Source organism: Hypanus sabinus, chromosome 10, assembly GCF_030144855.1.
Source record: "Hypanus sabinus isolate sHypSab1 chromosome 10, sHypSab1.hap1, whole genome shotgun sequence".
In the NCBI taxonomy this organism is placed as follows: domain Eukaryota; kingdom Metazoa; phylum Chordata; class Chondrichthyes; order Myliobatiformes; family Dasyatidae; genus Hypanus; species Hypanus sabinus.
Genome location: NC_082715.1, coordinates 125,853,065 through 125,876,998, shown reverse-complemented (window position 1 = coordinate 125,876,998; position 23,934 = coordinate 125,853,065). Strand labels below are relative to the sequence as shown.

The window sequence follows — 23,934 nt, the reverse complement described above, 5'->3', positions numbered from 1 at the left end:
CTACCTTGGGAAAGCAGCCAGTGTTATCTGAGACCCCTCTGGCCCTGGTCACTCTCTCGTCTGTCAGAAGATGGGGCAGAAGATGCAAGGGCTTGAGAATATGTACTGTCACCTCGTGTCACCTCGCTCGTGAATGGACCTTGTAAAGGATAAAAAATGAACTTTTAATCTCTCGATCTACCTCACCTTGGCCCTTGCGCTATATTTATTTATTGAGATGCAGCGTGGAATAGGCCTTTCTGGCCCTCCAAGCCGTGGCGTCTGATTTAACCCTAGCCCAATCACGGGACAATTTATAATAACCTGCCAACTGGTGTATATTTGGACTGTGGGAGCACCTGGATGAAGTCATAGGGAGAACGTACAAACTCTGTGGTGGGAATTGAACCCGGGTCGCCCGTACTGCAAAGCGTTGAGCTAACCACTATGCTAGTATGTCGCCTCTTCGTATCTGCATTGCACTTTCTCTGTAACTGTAACACTGCATCTGCATTCTGTTTATTTCCTCCTTTTGTACTACCTCAAAGCGCCTACTTATGGATTTATCTGTCTGGTTGGCTTGAGGACAGAATATTTTCATTATATCTCAAACAAAAATAAACCATATACTGAATTATTAGCAGTATTGACTCCCCTACTCGGTTTATAACTGGAGCAGAAAGAAAGAGTATGAACAAGGAGGACTGAAAGCGGGCTTGCAGATTTGCTGTGCTAAAGGACAGATCTCCGAGCTGTGCGTTACGAGGAGCATGGGAAACTCACTGGCGCTTAATGAGAAGCAAGCATACACCCATGCAGTCAGACAGCGCTGTACTTGGCTGTTATACAGATGCAACTGTCTAAATTACTAACCATTTCCTATTCCGTGCATTCGCCTGCCCACAACGTTCACTGTGGTTTTTTTATTTGTCTGCACATTAAATTTATTTTAAAATTGTGATTTTTTTTTCCCTCCCCCCCCCCCCCCATTTTCCCACGCCCTGACTCCCAGTTTGTTTATATATTTATGGGATCTGGATTTCACACCGTTTGTTCTCCTATCCTGAATGGCCCCTCAGATGGTTATTAAGAGGCAACTGCATTGTATGGTCTGGAGAACATAATAGGATAATGGTGAAGAGGTTGACATCCGCCCCTGGAGCAGCTTAGCGACCCAGAGGAAATCTTGCCTCTGCAGATACTGAGATGAGCTTGTGATTCCATAATTTTGTTTTGATGCACTTATTTAAATTTAAGTTGCCCAGCTGTTAAGTTAGAGTTTAAACAAATGATCCAGACTTCTAGTTGTTAGTTCAGCTGTTAAGTTAGAATTTAAACAAATGATCCAGACTTCTAGTTGTTAGTTCAGCAAGTTCACCACCACATTATCCTGGGAAGGGAGGCATGTGATTCTGAATATGATAAGGGTGGGCTGTGGCTTATTTCTCTGTCCCTTCAGTATGATGTTATTCATTATTTATTTCTTACCTTATTTGCTCTTCCCAAGTCTATTCCTTCTCATTTCCCCAAATTAAATTCCATTTGCTACTCTTTGTACTCTGCTGAACAGTTTATTTCTTAGACACTTCTTGACATCTCCAAAGTTTTTCCACCATCTGAGACCAAGTAAGGAGCATTACGGAATACTATTGACTTCCCTGTATGAGCGTAGCACGATCAATCTCAAGAAACTCGCACCGTCCCAATCAAGGCAACACACTTAATGACCTCCCGTCCACCACCATAAATATTACTTCCTCCACCCAATGTGCAGTAGCTGCAGTGGGCACAATCAACAAAATCCATTCTGGATATTCACCCAGACAACTCCAAGAGCGTCTCCCAAATCTGAGATCCCTATATCATGAAGGACAAGGACAGCAGGTTCGTGGGAAAACCTGCCACCTGTAGTTACCTCCTCCAAATTACACACAATTTTGATTTGGAAATGTATCACCATTCCTTCGTTGTCTCTGTGTCTCATCTGTGAACCCCACAGTACAAGAGTAACAGTTTCACCCAGTTTACGAGAGAGGGCTCACCACAATAGCCCCATGTAATTAGGGATGAAAAATAAATGGAGGCCTTCCCAGTAGCTCTAAGGTCCTGAAAAATAGTGCCAGATATATTAAAAGAATTACTGGAGTCTACAGTTTTCTATTACCTATCAACTGTATTATCTCTTTCCATTTTGCCTGACTGCATCATTTAATCCCCTGTATTGTTCAGGTGATAGCATCTCAGTGGAGCTGGGACCAGTGTCTTTGGAGGAATGTGCAGCGGGGTGAGGTGCAAGCTAACAGCAGGGGTTTGGGCATTGGAGTGCAAGACTGAAATGGTTAATAGTGCGAAGTGCATTAGCAGAGATAAGAAGTAACGGGTGTATAGAGATACACGATTAGGTTCTAGGTGTGATTATGATATCAAAGGTATTTAAAAAGTACAGGGATACAAGATATGAAAGAAAGAAAGGGACAGAAGGTGGGAGTGGCAGGACAGCAGTCACATAGAGCCTTGGTGAAACTGCACCTGGAGTATATTGCACGTTTGGACCTCCATACCAATGTGAGATACTTGCCATAATGGGTTTGCACTGAAGACTCCCCAGACTAGTTCCTGGGATGGCAAGTTTGCTTCATTGAGGGGAGATAAAATAAATTTGGCCTCCAGTCTCCAGAGTTTAGAAGGATGAGACGTGATCTCATTGAAGTTTAATAAATCCCTACAAGACTTGACAGGCAGGATGCAGTGGGTATGTTTCCTTGTGCTGATCCAGGGCTTGAAAGTTAGGTTAAGAGTTCCCAACCAGGGGTGCACAGACCCCTCGGTTAAGGGTGGGGCTGCATGGCATAAAAAGGGTTGGGAACCCCTGGACTAGGCCAATTAAGGTGCGATGAGAAGAATCTTTTTCACTGAGACGGTGTGAAGTTTAGAATCTTGTAAGTCTGACAGCATTCAAAATAGAAATGAGTTTAAGTGACATTGAAGCAGGCAGTGAACTGAGGGATGTAGACCACATGCAGGCAGCTGTGTAATTTGCATTGGCATTATAGTGGGCACAGATATTGTGACCCAGAAGGCCTGTTCCTGTATCGTACTGTCTGTGTTTTAGCAATGTTTGAAACCTGATGAATCTTGGAAATGGGGAAGGGGAGGGGGATTTATGCTGAGGTTTAAAAGGTCAGAGGTGATCTAATGCAGGGGTTTGCGACCTTTTTTATGCCATGGACCCCAGACTGGGAACTCCTGATCGAATGAATAGTGGTGCTAGATTGGTAGGCGAAATGGCCTGATTCTGCTCCTCACTTACATGTTCTTTAAGATTAAAGTAAAAATTGCGGTGCTGGAGAGAGAGAGAGAGAGAGAGAGAGAGACTGTCTTAGAACATCAGGACATGGTTGTGCAGTATTTAACAGTGCCATCTCATACAGAGTCTTAATCCTAACCTTGGATGTCATCACTTTGAATTTGTACAGTCTCCCTGCAACAGCGTGAGTTTCCTCCGGGTGCCCTGTCTTCCAAGGCATGCTGGTAGGTGAAGAAGCTACAGTAGGTTAACACTTAGTTGATGCAGGTAGCAAAAAGAATCAAGAGATAGGCATATGAGAGGCAATAGGTCTCCAGGTTGCAGTGAAGCAAGGGACAGGGATGTGACTGGTGAAGCTGTTGAGTTGTGCTCTGGTATGAACCTGATGGGCTGAATGGGCTCCTTCTGTTTCATTATAAGTAAGAATTAAAACCAGAAAACAGAACACACAACACAGGAAAGTACAGCACAAGAGCAGGCTCTTTGGCTGATGGTGTTGTACCAAACTAATTAAACGATTTATCAAATGCCCAACCTAACCAACCCCTACCACCAGCGCAATGTCCAAATCCTTCCATTTCCTGCACACGTACATATCTAAGAGCCTCTTGAAAGCCTGTTTCTTATTTCGCTCCTCGTCACCTTTGGCCGCACATTCTAGATATCCACCATTCTCTATGTAAAAACACTTGTCCCAAAGATCTGTAGAATTGGACCCCAAGGTCCCTCAGTGCAACTGTTTTGTTAGGGTTTTATTTATTTAGGGAAATGACCCTTCTGGCCCAGTGAGCAGAGATGCCAAACAACCCATCTTTTAACCCTAGTGTAATCACAGGAAAATTTACATGACTGGTTAACCTACAGTACTGAGCGGTACGTCTTTGAACTGTGAGAAGAAACCGGAGCACCCGGAGGAAATCCTTTGCAGACATGGTGAAAACGTACAAACTCCTTAGAGACCAAACGCAAAGTTAGCCTAAACCAGAGAAATTGTTTGCCTTTGTTGAAAATTTCAGGCTGCTACGGACTGGAAACCTTGTTCTGTTAAAACTGAGTTTATTGTCATTTGCAGAAGCAGGTGTAAACACAGGTTCAATGAGCGGCAGTGTTACAGGGCTGTAGACAGGAGAGCAAAACACTAGTAGGGAAAACTTCTTGGTCAAGCTATCCTTATGTCTTTTTACATATCCAATTATTAGATTTGGTTTGCTACAATAAAGATGCTGTATAAAAGCAAGTTATTGCTGCTGAATTGATTTTCCTGATTGCTTTAATCAGTAGATGTGACTTTTCAATGGCCTTTCATTCTGGTAAATCTTCGGTTCACATGACATTTAGATTTACTTGTAGTACATATTGGGAAATTAACTTCGAAGCTGTTCAGCAGCAGGCTGATAAGAGTGAATAGGATTCCTACCTTTGACTCGGAAGGTTGAGATTTCAACACACACTGTGCTTGAACACATAATTTTGGTTAACACATTGCATTGATGAAGCAACAGTGTACATTGAAGATGCATTCTCTGGATGTGTATAACATGAAGACCCTGTCAAGTGGACATAATATGTTCCATGGCATTCTTTGAAGAAATGGCTGTTCTTAAAAATATTCATCTCAACCTTTCCCATCTGATTAATGAAAAAGTTAAAAGCAGCATCTAGATATTCTGCTTATTTGCTTCTTGCAGATAAGCTAGAACTTGTGCATCAAAGTAATTTATTGAATCTGCATCAATTTTAGATAATGTAGATAAGTTTCAGTTCTCTTTTATAATACATTTCTATTTGCATTTTCAGCTTGGATTGACAATCGCCATTCGTTACAGTCACAGGTAAATGAAATAAATTATTTTGAGTCGCTGTTCTCAAAGTGAAAACTAGATTTCTTAAAGTTGTGGTTCTTGTTCTGGAGATGAAAAGGGAAGTATCTGAGCTCTGCTGACTCACTTCTTCCATGAATTCAGCTTGAGCAGTTACTTGGTATAATGGTCTTCGTTTTTACTGCTAGCAATAAATTTCCATGACAGGGCAAAGTATATGCCCGCATCTAAAGTTTCTGAAACCACTGAGGCTAATTTCCTGGCATCCCCAGAATCCCCTGACTGAGACCGTAGCTCCCCTTACACCTCCACCGTTAACACCTACACAAGAAATGATCCACTTCCTTGTGGGCGTTTTTCTAACTCCATAGAACTGAACGTTGCAGATCTTGTGATTGTGTTGCATGTACAGAAGTACATCATGGCTACAGCTGAAGCACAAGGAAACGTGTTTTTCTCTAAATATAGATTAAAGGGGATCGTTTAAATCATGCGGGATGCAAAGGGTCGATTACTGCTGTTTTCTAAATGTCTTGCTATCTTTTGTTGATCAAACAGCAAGCTGCAGATGCCAGAAGCAGTTCAGTTTGAGAAATTCGCTAACCCGATTCTGCCCAGATCTGATATCCATTATCATAAGGGGGTAGGTGATCAGGAGTAATAATGCTGGCTAGTGTGACATTCTCTCATTAGCAATTTCCTGGTTGAGATTAAACCTGGGGCTTAGTCCTCAGAGCCTGGTCTTTTGGGCTGCAAGTTTTGTTTTAGCAACATTGTGATTCTGATTAGTAGTTATGTGACTTGGAGAAAAGTTCCGATTGATGAAGACAGTAATGATAGCATCCTGATTGTAGTACTAAGGAGCTGTGTATGCGAACGGGAGCTGTGTGCAGTTTCAGTGGAATCTACCTGATGATTGTCCAAGTATTATTTCCAAGAGAAAAAACAAAGGATGTCTAATCTGACCAGTTGATAGTTCTACCAGGGCTTCATTGGTACCAGAGGCAACAGGTATTTACTGTTAAGGGTTGGGAGACAAACTGCTGGTGTCACCCAAAGATAGCGTAAGCAGCCTGTGGGTATTTCATTACAAGAAAAGGGACAATATGAATATAAATGATCTTTTGTTTCCTTGCTTTTGCTTTTCATGCTTTGTAGAGATCAAATATTTCCAACTCCTGCAGCCCTGATATTACCTCTAAAGCCTTACTGTATTCAGATCCTCAACCTCAAGTGCCCTGGAGACTGAATTGGACCAGCCACATCCGACCAGAGCAGCCGTGCTGAAAATTCACCTTCTAATTCCACAAAACCTCTGTGCCATCTCCAGAGCTCAGGTCAGGAGTATCAAACAATAGTCTTCATTGCCCATATGAGTTCAGCTTTAACAATACTCAAGAAATTTGTCTCCCTACCTGGCTTAATAGGCACCCCACCCACAACCGCTTATCACTCCACCACCAAGGCTCAGTAGCAGCAGATCGTACCACCTACAGGATGCATTGCTGTCACTTGCCGCAATTCATTAGACATCAGCAACTTCCAGACCCATGACTTCTACCAGCTGGAAGGACAAGGAGGGCAAAACATGGGGACATCACCCAGGAGGCTGCCGTACCGTCACCACACCATCCTGACTTGGAACTATATTGCCGTTCCTTCTCTGTCACTGGGTCAGTTTCTGGAGCTTTGTCCCTTAAAGCATTATGGGGATACCCATTACCTGAAGGACTGCAGTGGTTCAAGAAGGTAGCTCACCAACACCTTATCAAGGGCAACTGGAGATGAGCAATTAAGTGCAGGCTGAGCTTTCAGAGCCCATTTTCCCTCGAATGAATGGGAAAAATAAGCATTCCTAGTTCTGGCATTACACTACCATCTCTATAGCCAGCAGAACATAGTGGCACAGCTACTTGTAGCTCACAACGTAGGTTCAGTGCTGACCTCCGAGTATGTTTTGTGGAGTTTGCACAACCTTCCTGCGTCCGTGTGTGTTTCCTTCATGTACTTGTGTCTCCAGCCATTTGCTAGAGATGTGGGTTGGTAGATTAACCACCACTGTAAATTGCCCCTAGGGTGAATGGTGGAATTGGGGAAGGGATGGGGGAGAGGTGCACTTGGGTAGCTCAGGAATGTGTAGGAATGTGGGAAGAACGAAATGGAATCAGTGTAGGATTGCTGTAAGTGGGCATTTGGATTTGAAGTGGATCTGATAGACTGAAGAGCCTATTTCAGTCTCTATGATTACATTTCTTGGAATAATTTATCTTTAGATCATACTGGACCATGAACATAATCATAAGCTTCCTCAATCTAATGCTACGCAAGAAAATATCAGGAATTAAACTCATCTTTGGTATCTCAGGTCTGCACTCCTTTCTTAACCCATTATTTCAGTCCTGTTTCTGCTTTTACCAATAGCAGGGTCATTTTCCTGAGACCCCTCCCTTCTTCCTTGACACCCCGCCTCCTTCCCCAGCAACTTGTGCAGTTGTTGACTACACATTTGTCTCTTTCTGCTGACATTGTAAAGTTTCCTGTCCACAGGTACAATTTTCCATCTCTTTTGACATTTCTGACAACACAGGTCAGCCTTGACCTACCATTTGTTCCTTGTGGCTTCTTATTTATTTCATCCTGGTTGCCCACTTTCTGGTCATTATTTGCAAAGCTCCCCCAAAGCAGGACCACTAAGAAAGTCAAAGTCCATGGAAACCAAGAAAAAGTGTGAAGCTGGATTTGAGCTGGGTTCTCTAGGGGAACACAAAGGGTAATTAATGGTTGGTGGGAGACTTAGTGACAGGGAACTATATGGAGTAGAGTTCCTCATGGATCTGTAATAGGCACCTTTGCTTTTATGATCAAGACAATGCAGATGATATCAAAAGTGATGGTCTAATTGACAGTGTAGAAGTCCAGAGAAACAACTTTTTAACTCTACTGAACAAACAAGAAAGAGTCAAACCCTGCCACAGATCAGGAATATTTCCAAAATGACAGAGTGATTCCTCCAACTGCACAGAATAATGATAGCTCACAAACCCAGCATAACCATCAGAATACTCATCACGAGATGCAAAGATCCAGCAGCCCACATGGACAGAACAAAGGTAATATGCCAAATCCAAGGTGGAGACTACTCCGAACTCTAAGTAGGACTGATGGGGAGAAAACTACATGGACATCAGCTTGCTGGAAGAAAACACAATTGTCTGTCACTCTTCTCAGTACATGAAGACCAAGGAGGAAGCATGTTTGCCCGGGAAACTACGATAATCCTGGCAGAGGCACAGAACAAAAAATCAAGAGAATTCTTAGAACCTTGGTTCTCAACAGAAGGCTATTAACAAGCATATTGAATTAGATGGAATTTATGAACCTATGTGTCTGCGGGTTCAGGGCTGAGGGGTGACCCATGGACACTTGAAGAACCAACACTCACAACGACTGATAGCCAGCAGTGATCAATCAGCTATCCGGTTGGCTCCTGCAGAGACTAGCGGCCAGCACAACAGCCAACCAATCAGAACAACGAGTTGGACTAATATAACCACAAGCACTCGGCAGAAACAACACACAATTGCACGCTGATGATGTCACTGGTGAGGAAAAGTTTGCGGCCTAACGTCCAGGCTCAGCGAACAACCCTACAAGCAAGTAGCCAGCTTGAGCTACTGATCTTCTCTTTCACTTCAAAGTGTAGAAGTAAGTTGCAAAGTTTGGTATCAGTGTCTAAAAGATGGCAAAGGACAGGCGGTCCTGAGGAACATGCAAATAAAAACAAGGAGATAGCCAATAAGTGATGGAATATCCAATAACGTAAATGACCTGAAACACTTGGAATGCATGTGGTGCGGTTGAGATGAACGTGAGATCCGCCACTTGCTGCCTCAAAGGGTTGTGGAAACAAATCATATTTTATTAGGAGGTTGGTTGGGCACTTGAAGGAAAGAAGCTTTAAGGCGTAAGAGTACTGAGTCTGCGCAGGCTGCCCTCCAGGATCAAAATGGACTTTGTGATCTTTTCCGTGCCGTAAGTTTTCTCCGGAAGTGTGATCGAAAAGCTGTGGCTATAAGGCTGCAGAGCCAGAGCTCAAAAGTGGGGTTAACTGAAGTGGACTTTATTTGGCCCCGTGAACACAGTGGGCTGAATGGCCGGCTCTCTGCACTGTAAATTTCATGCACGCTTATTTGAGTTCATCCCACAGCTCCTGAGTTAACTGTTGTACCTACACTCGGCAACAGCGGCTGTTCTGTCTGGACTCTTTGGCAGTGCTGTGTAACCAGGACCTCTGTCGCCTGCTCCAGCTTGGACTCGGTGACCACCCCGCCCGCTCCCTGCATCATCTGTCAACGTGACTTAGGATAACTTGCCGAGTTGAATAGCTGTTAAGTACAGTTTGTAGGTGCTGGTTATTTTCCTTGCATTTGGATGTAAAAGCAAGATGACAGAAACTCCCTGGTTAAAGCTCCTTTACCAAGTAAAACTGAAGTTTGAATTTCCACCTCATGATAGCAATGTTTTCTCAGTACTTCAAAAGAATGTACCTCAAGAGTATACTAAAGACTTCTTATTGTGGAAAATATTTTGTGTGGTAATGGGCGGTATAATCCACCTACAGCTTTGTTGCTAGTGTGTTTAAGGTAATTCCCTTATGAGTTATTTTCCATGCTCAACGAACTATTTGCTAATTAGCAGGTGCATCTTGATGAAAAATATCTTGATGTATTGCACCCTGTCCAAAATCTACATTTTTTCCCAAGAAAGGTGATCAATTTCAATGACTCAATAAAATGTCTAAATGTCCACATATGCTAGTGTTATTTTATAGTTTTTATGAATTTATACAAGCACTTGTTGCAAATGATGCTACTGTTCCTAATCTGATAAATTGAATGTTTGCAATTGCTTTTAACACATCTTTGGCAAAAACAGAATGACCCCACAGATTCTATTCATAGGCTAAACTTTACAGGGGTGAGAGACTTGTTTATCAAGAGATGCCACAGATAAAATTAGTTTCAGTAACCCTGGCTCATAATAATTTGCTTTGTTTTTCTGGGTTCCAGATGTGTATCTGTCTGGTTTGACCTTTGGGCTGTTATATGATCATGGTCTAAAGACTAATTTTTCTTCTACTCATCTGTCGATATTCAAGCAGGTCTCGAAACAGTTAACTTTCATATCTGAGATTTCCTTGAGGTCTAGACAGGGCACCACAAAGTCACAGTGAACCTTTGGCTGTTCCATCAATAGACGTATGCAAATGAAGGAGAGGAGGCAGAAAAGAAGCGTTATCGGGAGTGGACCACACAATCACATTCAGTATTGGGAGTGGACCACAAGTTTCGAGAGTGGACCGTCAGTATCGGCAGTGGACAATATGTATCTGGAGTGGACCACACAATCACATTCAGTATCGGGAGTGGACCACAAGTTTCGAGAGTGGACCGTCATTATCGGCAGTGGGCAATATATATCGGGAGTGGACCGCACGATCACATTCAGTGTTGGGAGTGGACCATCAACATCGGGTGTGGACCATCAGTATCGGGAGTGGAGCGTCAGTACCAGCAGTGGACGATGAGTATCAGGAGTGGACCATACATTCACTCTGTCCATCAGTAAGATCTCGACCAAAGATCAACTTTATTTGCCACATACATTTGCATGTGTTAGGAACTTGCTGAGGTGTGTTGGTCAGGGCATAACATGAAACAAAAAACATCCAATAATTGTAACAAATATGGTAGCTGATACATACACATATATATATGAAGTACGGATTAGAAATAAATATCAGCATGAAGTTGAATTGTGAACAGCAACATGTCCTTCCAATCCAAACATCTTTTCCAGCTTTTGGCCATTTGGCAAATTGGTGATGCAGCTAGCAGAGCTGCTGATTCAAGCTTCAGCAGTCCAGGTTGGATCCTGACCTCTGCTGCTGTCAATGTGGACTTCACATGTTCTCTCTGAAGCTGCTTACAGCTTAATCCAAAGATACGTGGATTGGCCACACTGAACTGGTCCAATTGAGTAGATGATTGGTGGGGGGGGGGGAATGGGAAGAACGAAATGGGTCAAAGTGGTAAGTACAAGTGAATGGGAAGTGGATTTGAAATGGGTAGCTACCGGGAGGTCTCACTGACATAGAGGAAACTGTACCAGGATCACCATAAGCGATAGATGACCTTGACAGACTCAAGGTCTGTAGAGTACGTACACAATGCTGGAAGAACTCGGCAGGTCAGGCAGCATCCGTGAGAAAAGAGTAGCCAACGTTTCGGGCCGAGACCCTTCATCAGGAACAGGGGTGGGGGGGAAAGAGAGGGCCGAAACCCAGTAATAGAGATAGGGGAGGGGGTAGGGCCTAGAGGCGCCAGGTGGAAAACCAATCAGAGGAAAGATAAAGGGGGGGAGGGGGAGGGGATACGCATGAAAGAACTGTAGAGATGTGTGTGGCATCCGTCGGTCTTGAGAGACCGTGCATCTGCGCCTGGAGAGTTTTGATTCAGCTGTTGATGGTGGTGCCGCATCTTTTGTGGCTGTACAGGCCCACACAGGAGTGACAGTCTCGGTTGCAGCGATTGCATTTGAAGACGCTCTCCTCCAATGTTGCCTTGTTGTTGTCTTTTCGGCGAGCGCGCTTTTCCTCGGCGGCAAGCCTCAGTTTCTCTTCTCCTCGCTCCAGCCCTCTGCGTAGTTCTCGTCTCCAGCGTGAGCGATCGTTCGCGACGTCTTCCCATCTTTTGACGTCCAGGTCCATTGACTTCATGTCCCTTTTACAGACATTGTTGAAACGAAGATGAGGACGTCCTCGTGCTCTCTTGCCGGTGGTCAGTTCCCCGTACAGTAGGTCTTTCGGAATCCTCCCGTCTGGCATGCGATGTACGTCTCCCAGCCAGCGGAGGTGGCGTTGTTGGAGAAGGGTGAAGAGGCTGGGTAAGGACTTCGGTGTTGGTGACTCGGTTGGTCCATTTGATGCCCAGAACGCGTCTCAGGCTGTGAAGGTGGAAGGCGTTGAGATGTCGCTCCAGGTCTCGCTGTCGTAGAGCAGTGTGCTGAGGACGCATGCCCTGTAGACTGCAATTTTGGTGTGCGTAATTAGTTTTCTGTTCTCCCAGACTCTCTTGGTCAGCCTAGCGAATGTGGTGGCTGCTCGTCCGATCCGCCTGTTGATCTCGGAGTCCAGGGAGAGGCTGTCCGTGATGGTGGAGCCGAGGTATGTGAATTTGTGGACTACCTCCAGCTCGTAATTGTTGATGTTGATGACGGGGGTGGGGGGGAGTTGTTCAATGCCTTGGCCCATCACGTTGGTCGTCTTCAGACTAATGGTTAGGCGGAATTCCTGGCAGGCTCTTGAGAGGTTGTCCATAAGTCGCTGCAGTTGCTCTTCAGAGTGCGTCGCCAACGCTGCGTCGTCTGCAAACAGCATGTCTCTGATGAGTACTTCACGGACCTTGGATTTTGCCCTCAGCCGGGACAGACTGAACAGCCTTCCGTCCGATCTGGTATGAAGGTAAACTCCATCGGTTGAAGTTCCAAACGCATGTTTCAGCATGACTGCGAAGAAGATGCCGATAGGGTGGGAGCAAGCACACAGCCCTGCGTCACATCGCTGCAGATGTTGAAAGCCTCTGAAGAAGAGCCGTCAAATTGAACGATGCCTTTCATATCCGCTTGAAACGATCGGACTATCTTGAGGAGCCTCGGAGGACAACCAATCCTGGCGAGGATTTTAAACAGGCCATCTCTACTAACAAGGTCGAATGGCTTTGTGAGGTCGATGAAAGCGACGTAGAGTGGTTGTCTTTGCTCTCGGCATTTCTCTTGCAGCTGTCGAAGAGAGTTCATGTCGATTGTGGAACGTTCCAACCTGAAACCGCACTGAGATTCGGGGTATACCCTTTCGGCGATTTTCTGTAGTCTGCCCAGGACCACGCGGGCGAAGCCCTTCCCAATGATGTTCAGCAGCGAGATTCCTCTGTAGTTGTTACAATTGCTTCTGTCTCCCTTGTTCTTATCGAGGGTGACAATGTTGCAGTCTCTCATGTCTTGCGGCACCGTTCCCCCCTCCCAGCACTGACAGAGTAGTTCCGGCTGGTGGTTGAGCAGAACTCCCTTTGCACACTTGATGGCCTCTGGTGGGATGCCATCCAACCCTGGTGCCTTTCCAGTGGGTAATCTGTCGATGGCTCTGTTCAGCTCTTCAGCAGTCAGCAGTACGTCCAGCTCCTCCATGACCGGTAGGCATTCCACGGTCGCCAACGCGTTGTCCGAGATATCATTTTCTCTGGAGTAGGGTTCGGAGTAGTGCCCCACCCATCTCTCCATCTGCTTTCTTTTGTCTTTGATGACCTCGCCTGTCCTGGATTTCAGTGGAGCTGTCTTGCTTTGGGTTGGACCGATGGCTTTCTTTATCCTCTCATACATTCCGCGAATGTTGCCTGTGTCGACTGATAACTGGATGCTTTCGCATAGTTGTAGCCAGTAGCCATTTGCACAGCGTCTGGCTGTCTTCTGTGCGTTGTTCCTAGCTGTCCTCAATGCTTGCAACGTTGCCTGAGTGGGTTGGTGTTTGTGCTTCAACAGTGCAACATGCTTCTCCTCGATGGTCGCATTGAGCTCATTTGCGCTTGCCTCGAACCAATCCTGTGTCTTGCTCCGCTTCCTCCCGAAGGTCTTCAATGCAGTGCTGTGGATGGTGTCCCTGAGAGAATCCCATCTCTGCTGAACAGCTGCTCCTGGTGGGTCTGCAAGGAGGGCGTCCTCCAGTGACTTGATGAATACCTCCGCTTTGGTTGAGTTTTGGATCGTAGCAGCATTGATACGATGTTTGCCTAGAGGCTTGGCGCAGTGGAGTCTGAGTTTGCAGCAAACCAGGGAGTGATCCGTGTCACAGTCAGCACTTTGAAGGGACTGAGTCATGAGCACGTTTTTCAGGTGGTTGCGTCTTGTGCGGATCAGGTCCAGCTGATGCCAGTGTTTGGAGCGGGGATGTCGCCAGGAAACTTTGGCCTGGAAGTAGGTGTCGGTGACTCATAGTCCGTGGAGCACACAAAGCTCGAGCAGTTGTTGTCCATAGTCATTCAAGTTACCGATCCCATACCGTCCCAGACAGCTTGGTCAGGAGTTGTGGTCGGCACCCACTCTTGCGTTGAAGTCGCCAAGTAGCAGGAACTGTTCCTGTTTCGGGATCGCCTGTGTTTGCCTTGAAAGTTGATCATAGAACTCACTTTTTGCGTCTTGTGTGGAATATAGGGTTGGGGTGTAAGCGCTAATAAGGTTGACAGGCCCATCGGAGGTGTGCAGCCGCAGTAAGTAGATCCGCTCTGATCCGTCCTTGCTGGGTTTCACCATCTTCAGCAGCGAGTTTTTCACAGCGAAGCTGACACCATGCTCTCTGGTCTCGTCCTTGCCTTCCCCCTGCCAGATGAAGGTGTACTCTCTCTCATGAAGGGTCCCCGAGCCTGGAAGCCGTGTCTCTTGAAGCGCTGCGATGTCCACTTGAAGACGAAGCAGTTCGTTGTTAATCACCGCTGTTTTGCGGGTGTCTGTGATCTCGCGAAGGTCGTCTGATAGACTGGTTGTCATAGACCATACGTTCCAATATCCGAGTCTGAATGCTGGCTTCTTGCCTTGTTTCCTTGTTGTTTTGCTTGGTGCAGTGTTTACAGACCGCGATTCAGGATATTGGTATCCCTAAGCCCCACGCACCCAGTGAAGCGGGCGGACTGTGGCGGGACGGCACCTTATTGGCTGGGGGCTGCCCAGCTTGAGGCGGGCGGTAGCTGTCCAGTGAGGCACAATGGCCCTTCCCTCCGTCGAAAGCAACCCCTGGCACCTTGCTCTTCACCAATCGAGCGCAGGCTTATAACCGGTAGACTGCTGCTTTCCGTGTTTTGCCGCCGCGGTGAGGCGACGCTGGAGCGCCTTCTCCAGGGCGCTGGCCTGGGCAAGGTTTTATGAGAGATCGGCAGTTGCCCATGCAGCACGTCTTCCCTCTCCACGCCACCGATGTTGTCCAAGGGAAAGGCAGGGGCCGATACAGCTTGGCACCAGCATCGTCGCAGGAATTGCCAGAACGAGGTTGAATGTAACGTCGGACTGCCTTAGGGACTCCAGCTCCGGATTTGTCCTCAGGGTTTACTCCCGAAGCCTCTCTCATGATTGGGTATGGCCGCAAGGCAGCGGAGGTTTAAAATCAGAGTTTTCCCTCTCTTAGGCGGACTGCCTTCCCGGGTTGACGAGCTCCATCTACCCGAAGCACTGGTTTTAAGGCACCAGGACCTGCCTTCGCCCCTTCTCCTGTCAGTAGAAACAGTTCTGCTGGGCTTGCAGGCTAAACCACACAAGAAGGCCAGGAGTTGGACTTGGTTGCCAGAGGCTATTTGAGATGCATGCGGTGAGGAGCACTTTTTAAGCAGTGGGAGCTTGTCCCCACTACCACTCCTCGGCTTGGCAACCTTGGAACCAACTGTAGAGATAAAGAAGCAGAAAGTTGAAAGGGGAGAGAGGCAGAGAGGGACCTGGGATAGGGGGAGGGGGAGGGAATTACCGGAAATTGGAGGATTCAGTGTTCATACCACCAGGCTGGAGGCTACCCAGATGGTAGATGAGGTGTTGCTCCTCCAACCTGAGTTTGGACTCATCATGGCAGTAGAGGAAGCCATGTATGGACATATCTAGATGGGAATGAATAGTGAAATGTAGCCTCAACTGAAAGGACAGTCCGGGGACCTGAATGGTAGTGAGTGAGGAAGTGTAAGAGCAGGAGTAGTGCTTGCCTCGCTTGCCAGGAGGGAGATCAGTGGGGAGGGATGAATGGACCAAGGAGTCACGTAAAGAGTCTTCCTGAAGGAAAGTGGATGGGAGGAGGAGGAGGGAATTAATTGTAGGATTCTGTTGGAGATGTTGGAAGTTACAGAGGATGGTGTGCTGGATACAGAGATTGTGGAGTGGTAGGTAAGGCCAAGGGGAGGTCTATCCCGATTATGATGGTGGGAGGATGGGGTGAAGCCCATAAAGGAGCAAGAAGCCTGCTTGGTCGTAGTATTGCTGAACTGAGATAGTGAATAGGGTTGTGCAGGTTGCTTCAATAACTGAATGTTTGAAAAGAAGTAATGTTCTTCAACCTGGTAGTGTGGGACTTAACGCTTCTGACCTTTCTGTCTTATGGTAGCTGTGATAAAATAGCTTGGGCTGGATTGGAGATTCTTGCTGATATATGTTGCCTTCGTGAGGCAGTGCTTCATATTTACAGCTGATAGTGGGAAGTGATGTGCCATGATGAATTAGGAAAATCCACTCCTTTGCGGTTTTTTTGTGTTCCTGAGCGTTCACATTGCTGAACCAGACCATGATGTATTTAGTCAGATATTTTCAAGAGTACATCAGTAGAATGAATAAGCTCTACTCGGGTTTCCAACTAGGTACAGGTATCAATTTTAACCGATGTTTATATGATAAACACTACCATCTTCGTCAGGGATGATGCCTAGACATGTCTGGTCCAGTGGTATACAGTGGTGCTAAAAGGTTTGTGAAACCTGTGGAATTTTCTCTATTTGTGCATAAATATAACCTAAAATGTGATCAGGTCTTCATGTAAGTCTCAAAACTAGACAAGGAGTAGTCTAGATTTTAACACAAAAAGAATAGTATACTTGTTTATTTATTGAGTAAAATGATCCAATATTACATGTATTTGTTAGAAAAAATATGTGAACCTCTGGGGTAACATCTTCTACAAAAGCTATTTGGAGTCAGGTATTCCAATCAATGAGATCAGATTGGAGGTGTGGGTCGTAGAGGAGCCCTGCCCTATATTAAAAAAAAAGACACACAAAGTCAGGTTACTGACAGAGCTTGCTCTTCTCAAGAAAGATCTGTTTATGTGTGCCATGCCTCAATCAAAGCAACCATCAGAGGACCTTAGAAGAAGAATTGTAGAGATGCATGAAGTTGGAAAAGGCTACAAAAGCATTTCTAAAGATCTGAGTGTTCATCAGTCCACAGTAAGAGAAATTGTCTGCAAATAAGGGAAGCACAGCATTGTTGCTACTCTCCCAAGGGGTGGGCATCCTGCAAAGGTCACAGCAGGAGCACAACGTGCAGTGCTGAAGGAGGTGAAAAAGAACCCAAGGGTGGCAACAAAAGATATGCAAAAATCTCTGGAACTTGCTAAGGTCTCCATTCTTGTGTCCACTGTAAGAAAAACACTGAACAGGAATGGTGTTCGTGAAGGACATCACTGAGGAAAAACCACTGCTTTCCAACAAAAACATTGCTACTCATCTCAAATTTGCAAAAGACTACTTGGGTATTATACAATGGTTCTGGGACAATTTTCTGTTGCCAGATGAGACAAAAGTTGAACTTTAGGACAGAAATGCACATTGCTATGTTTGGAGGAAAAGGGCACTGCACGCCAACACCAAAACCTCAACCCAACTGTGAAGCATATTAGAAGTAGCATCATGGTTTGGGGCTGCTTTACTGCCTCAGGGCCTGGACAGTTTGCAATCGTTAAGGGAACAATGGATACAAAATTGTATCAAGACGTTTTACAGCAGAATTTCAGGGTAGCAGTCCGTCACCTAAAGCTTAATAGAAGTTGGATAATGCAACAAGACAGTAATCTGAAAGACCAGAATAAATCAACAACGGAATAGTTTAAAAAGAAGAAAATTTGTGTTTTGGAATGGTGGAGTCAAAGTCCTGACTTTAACCCTATAGAAATGTTGTGGAAAGACCTGAAGCAAGTAGTTCATGCAAGGAAGCCCACCAACACCCCAGAGTTGAAGCAGTTTTGTCAGGAGGAATGGCCTGAAATTCCACTAAGCCGATTTGCAGGACTGATCAACAGTTACTGGGAACATTTGGTTGATGTTATTGCTGTACATGGGGGTCATATCAGTTATTGAAAGCAAACATTCACATACTTCTCCCAACAAATAGATGTGATATTGGATAATATTTCTCAATAAATAAATGAACAGGTATAATGTTTGTTGTGTTATTTATTTAATTGTGTTCTGTTTATCTCGTTTTAGGACTGGGGTGAAGATCTGATCACATTTTAAGTCATATTTATGGAGAAATAGAGAAGATTCTCTGTTTCTGCATAAATATGACTTAAAATTTCTAGCATCACTGTATATGCCCTCATTGTCCATCCATCCTGATTGGTTAGCCCTTATCTTTTTCTCTAGCTTTATTTCAATGGCTTCCTTTACTAGGCGGTCCCAAAAGCCACTGGCATGGCACAGTAGTTTTGTGCCATCAAAGTCAATCCTGTGGCTGTAGCGAATGTAGTGTTCTGCTCCTGCCAATTTCTCCAGGTACCCCAAACAGACACAACCTCCTGTGCTCCTTGATGCGGGCCTGACTGGATGAGGACTAACCAATCAGGAGCGAGAGATGACGGGAGTGTAAATACCACTGGACTAGGCATACCTCGGCATCATCCCTGATGAAGATGGCAGAGTCTGTCATCGAAACATTGGTTAAAATTGATACCTGTACCCAGCTGGAAGCCCAAGAAGAATTTATTTGTCGTACATGCCAGGAAAGCATGAGATCCTTTTTCACATTAGTAGAAGCTTGTTAGAGTGTTTGATTACGTGATATGCTTCTAAGAATGTAGGGATGCTGGTTATGGTAGAGGTGTGAACCCAGAGGGCTGATGGACTTGTTTCCATGCTGATTAGCTCCAAGACTCTACAGAGCTTTACAGTGTTCTGGACCAAAGTTATAGATGAGACCTGGTGGAAGATCTCAGTTTTTGGAGTCACTCTCTGGCATGTCTGGCTCACATTTGAATCAATGCCAAGCACAGGGAGATGAGGCACTACCTTTATCATTATTGCCCTTTCAGCTGGAGGTGGAAGATGTACAGTGTAATTCAAAGAAGTGATGAATTCTGCTTCCTGATGAATTTTGATCTTTCGACCAATAAATCTGAAGTGGATGGTCTGATGTGGCTCATAGTATTTGCAGTGTGTAAGTTAGCCCTTGCATTCCCTGTGATTCAGCAGCAACTCCAGTGCTCTGATTGTGGTAGGTTAAGTACAAGTTCTAACATATTTTGGGGCCTGGTTACCAGCAAGGTATATTATTGAAATCCGAGAGAAGTAGGAACTGAGAAGATTTTGTCCATGATGTAAAATAAACTTTTTCTACTTCAGCAGAAGCTGCAGTAGATTGTCCCAAAAGTGGAACTTTTCACTGATTAACTGTTAAGAATATTATAAACAGACAATATTATGTCCAAACATGAGAAATTCTACGGATGCTGGAAATTCAAACAACACACACAAAATGCTGGAGGAACTCAGCAGTAAGGGTTGCAGCCCGAAATGTCGACTATTTATTCCTTTCCATAGATGATGCCTTCAATATTATGTCTATCCTGCAATACGTTCCCTACTTATTATAGTACAATGTGAGTCTATTCAGTCCATCAGTCCAATAGTCCAATTCCCCCTTATTTCCCTCATACTTTACACACATGCCCTTCAACTACACTTACAATCAGTGGCCACTTCAGTAGGTGCACCTGCTTGTTAATGCAAATATCTAATTAGCCAATCACGTGGGATTTTCATGCACAACAATCTCTGGAATCTACAGGGAGCGCCAGTTCTCAATGCCTTGTTAAGGAGCGAGGTCAGAAGAGAACAGCCCGACTGGTTCAAGCTGACAGGAAGGCGAGAGTAACTCAAATAAACGCGTATCAACAACTTTGTGCAGAAGAGCATCAACACATCAAACCTTAAGGTGGATAGGGCTACAGCGACTGAAGTCCACGGACATACACAATAGGGTCTTATTAACCTTCTAGCCTGTCCTTAGGTTGTGAGAATGAAACCAGAGCATCTGGTGGGGGGGAGGGGTAGGAATGCACACAAACTTTGGGAAATTGAAACTCTGCACAGGTAGCATCTGGGTTCAGGATCATACTCGGGTTCTAGGAATCACAAGGCAGCAGCAGTAACTGCTGTGCCATAATGCAATCCCTCAATAATCGGAGACGGGATGCTGGGTGGGGGGGGGGGGGGGGGTGGTAATTGGATTTGGGGTATGGAATGTACTCCATTTGTTATTGGGGTTGATCCCATCAAAGTTGATTGTATCCTTTGAAGGTAACGCCAGTCTTTACTAAGCCTGGAACTTGTCATCCAGAAGATCAATATTAATGGGCAAAAGTGGGCAATCGATCGTCTCTGCAATCGTGGTCTTGCTCTCTGGACACATTTGGGTGGTAAATTCTGTGATTTCTCTGCTGTAAAAGCAAGAGCCGACCAGTTGATTTGCAACTTACTTTTCTTGGCTTCTCCAGAATTCCCGGGAGCACATACTTCCATTTGATGACCTTTCATTGTAAGCACCTTTGATCATCGGCTTTGCTTGCTCCATTCAAAGGAATGCCCATCAGAAAATTTGCTCACCTATTTCATGTGTGTAGAAATTCAGTTGCAAAATGAACTAGATTTTAGTTGGTAAGGATGGTATATTTTCAGGAAATATGGCATTTGCCAGTTGTAGCAATGGATGATTTCTCCCATGTTTTCCTGATGCTTGGGTGCAATAGTGCTTTCTACCTTTGTCATATTATAGTTAATTGTGTGTCAACTAGTTAATTAGTTGGTATCCTCAAACTGTCGATCACTTTGCTTAGGAAAGGGCCTCTTTGTATAGTTGCTTCAACACCTCAAGAAGGCAGGGCTTTGAATGCAAATAGCGTTTGTTGCACCTGAATCAGTGAAATGTTCTCAAGTAAATTTTACTATCATCCAACTGTCCTGAAGACGAGTCTCAGCCTGAAACATAGACTGTTTACTGTTTTCCACAGATGCTGCCTGACCTGCTGAGTTCACCCAGCATTTTGAATGTGTAGTTTCTCATCTAACTAAATTTTCACTAGAAAAGTGCTTCCGTTCTTTTTCCCCCACTCCTTCCTGCTTAGTCAGCATGTTTATCCAGTAAGGAACTGAGCCAAAGAAGAACTATGTCAGAATCAATGCTCATTTTTACCTTGGGGCATAGACCCATAGAACATTACAGCACAGAAACAGGCCCTTCGGCCCTTCTTGGCTGTGCTGAACCATTTTTCTGCCTAGTCCCACTGACCTGCACCTGGACCATATCCCTCCATACACCTCTCATCCATGTACCTGTCCAAGTTTTTCTTAAATGTTGAAAGTGAGCCCGCATTTACCATTTCATCTGGCAGCTCATTCCACACTCCCCCCCCCATGTTCCCTTTGAACTTTTCCCCCTTCACCCTTAACCCATGTCCTCTGGATTTTTTTCTCCCGTAGCCTCAGTGGAAAAATCCTGCATGCATTCACTCTATCTATACCCATCATAATTTTATATACCTCTATCAAATCACCCCTCATTCTCCTACGCTCCAGGGATTCTATGCATTTGAAATGTTCACCTCTGCCCAAGCTCCACTGAATTGAGATGAGAAAGCTTTTACCTTTAAATGCTCCTTAATGACTATCTCTCCCAACCACGTGGGCAGGTGTGAGAATGTTGGGTGAGTTTGTCTGTTAGCTAAATAAAACCCAGTGCCAAAGTAAGAACCAGGTTTATTATCACTTTCTTATATGATGCAAAGTTTATTGTTTTGTGGCAGCAATACAGTGCATAAATTAAAAAATACTATAAATTGCCAAAAAAATCATGCAAAATAATGAGTTTGTGTTCATGGGTTTATAGACTGTTTGAAATTTGTTGGTGAAGGGGAAGAAGCTGCTTCTAAATTGTTGAGTGTGTGTTTTCCTTTCCGATGGTAGTATTGTATTGTGAAGAGGGAATGTACTGAATGACGAGGGTCTGGGGATGATCCTTTGAGATGTTGACATCCAGTCATGGGCTAACTTATCCCAATACCCAATAGAAGCGGAAAGATTGGGAAAATTAACCATATCTAGATGACATACACAAAATGCTCGAGGAGCTCAATAGGTCTGGGAGCATCTATGGAAAAGAGTACAGTCAAAGCTTTGGGCCAAAACCCTTCAGCAGGAATGCTCAAGAGTCTCAGCCTGAAATGTCATCTGTACTCTTTTCCACGGATGTTTCCAGGCCTGCTGAGTTCCTCCAGCATTTTGTGTGTGTTGCTTGGATTTCCAGCATCTATAGATTTTCTCTTGTTTGTACCTAGATGAGAAAGTTGGGATAGGAACTATGTGCAGGAATTTCACAGAACAGCTAGGTATTCTCTTAATGGTCATGAGCATTGTAACACCCTGTTTATTTTAATTAAAATATATCTAAAGGGTGTGCTCTCTTAATGAAAACCCCCCATAAGTTCAGAACATTTAGTTTCCATGTGGGTACTGTGTGGGTGTTGTGACAAACAAAAGCTGATACAACCTTTGATATAGATGGTAGGCTTTTGCACCTTCCTTCTATTGCTGGGGAATTTTTTTTTCTTCCATTGATCAACCAATTTCCCCCTCCTTTCTACATTTTCCATAATTATATCTAATGATTCTCCAAGGTCACTGTTAACTAATCATTTTTCAACAGAGTTTGCTCATACATGTTTTCTTGTTGCACTCCTATAAACTTTAACTTGCAGAAATTTGTTTTAACTATCTTATTGCATCATTCTGCTTTAAGTTTCATCATTTTTTTGAAGAACCTTCAATAAGTGGATGATATTTTTACAAAATTCCAAACATAGACTGTGATTTTGTTGCAAAGAGTCTTGCTGTATGTTTACTGGGATGACTAAATATGCCTTAGTGCATCTTAAAAAATTGAATCAAGACTTGCATTTCTGCTATGCTCAAAAATCTGCATGGAATAGTACCTTTTATGAAGACCTTATGAGCAGCCACTGGTTAACAGTGACTAACAAAATGGAATTTCAATTTAATTGCATGTCATTTTCAGTTACTGTGATTTGATCTCATCAATTTTACTGAAGTGAGCTTACTTTCAGGGACTTGCTATGTGTAGAAGTTCGTAGGTCAGCAATCACTGGAAATACTGATGTGTTCTGATGAAGGGTTTCGGCCCGAAATGTGAAACGTTTACTCTTTTCCATAGATGCTGCCTGGCCTCCTGAGTTCCTCCAGCATTTTGTGTGTGTTACTGGAAATACTAGACAGATCAGGTAGCATCTATGGAAAGAAAATAACAAAATCCTTCAGATAACCTTTGTCAGAACTTGGAAAGAGACATAAAAAATGGTAATTCCCACTTGGATTTCAACTCAAATTATTTCCTTTTCAACTTTGCCCCGCTCAAGATCTAAGCTAATTCTTTGTGAATTTTGACTGAAATCCACGACCCCTCACCATTTGCACTCACCCTTTATATTTTTTCCTGACAAATATCCAGATAATAGTCATGCTTCTCGGTGCCCTGTGCAGATCCATCAAACACACCAAAGGTCATTCTGGAGCCGGCAGTAACAAACAAGACTCAGCTCGAACGTTTCTGCAAAGGATGATTCTCCAGTCAGGAAATCCCAGATCTCTGCTTACCTTATACAATTCCTTCACTGTATGGACTACAAAGAAAAAAAGAAAAAAGAAAAAAGTGGCTCACATAGAATCTAGAGGCTATTTGAGCCTATCTAGTGTTTGGTGGATTTGCATGTTCAGACATATCCATAAATTTAACTTCAAGGGACCATACTGTAAAGTCCTTGATGTTATCTTCATTTATTCCTGGAACTCCTGAGTAATTCAGCCACGCTGCGCTGTCGTGTTTCTGATATTTAGAAACATACTGAGAAACCTTTTGCTTGCAATCAACCACTTTCCTCCAGTCACTGCATTGGGGCCTGTTCTTCCA

General features: G+C 44.4%; 1 protein-coding gene across 7 annotated transcripts in view; it reads left to right on the top strand.

Moving 5' to 3' along the window:
- The window catches only part of acoxl (acyl-CoA oxidase-like), a 358,948-nt gene that overhangs the window by 45,096 nt on the left and 289,918 nt on the right, over positions 1–23,934 (top strand). For all 7 annotated transcript variants that reach the window (XM_059982889.1, XM_059982890.1, XM_059982887.1 and 4 more), the window contains exon 10: positions 5,084–5,118. In XM_059982889.1, coding sequence (XP_059838872.1) covers positions 5,084–5,118 — 35 coding nt within the window. The remainder of the gene's footprint in view (positions 1–5,083; positions 5,119–23,934) is intronic.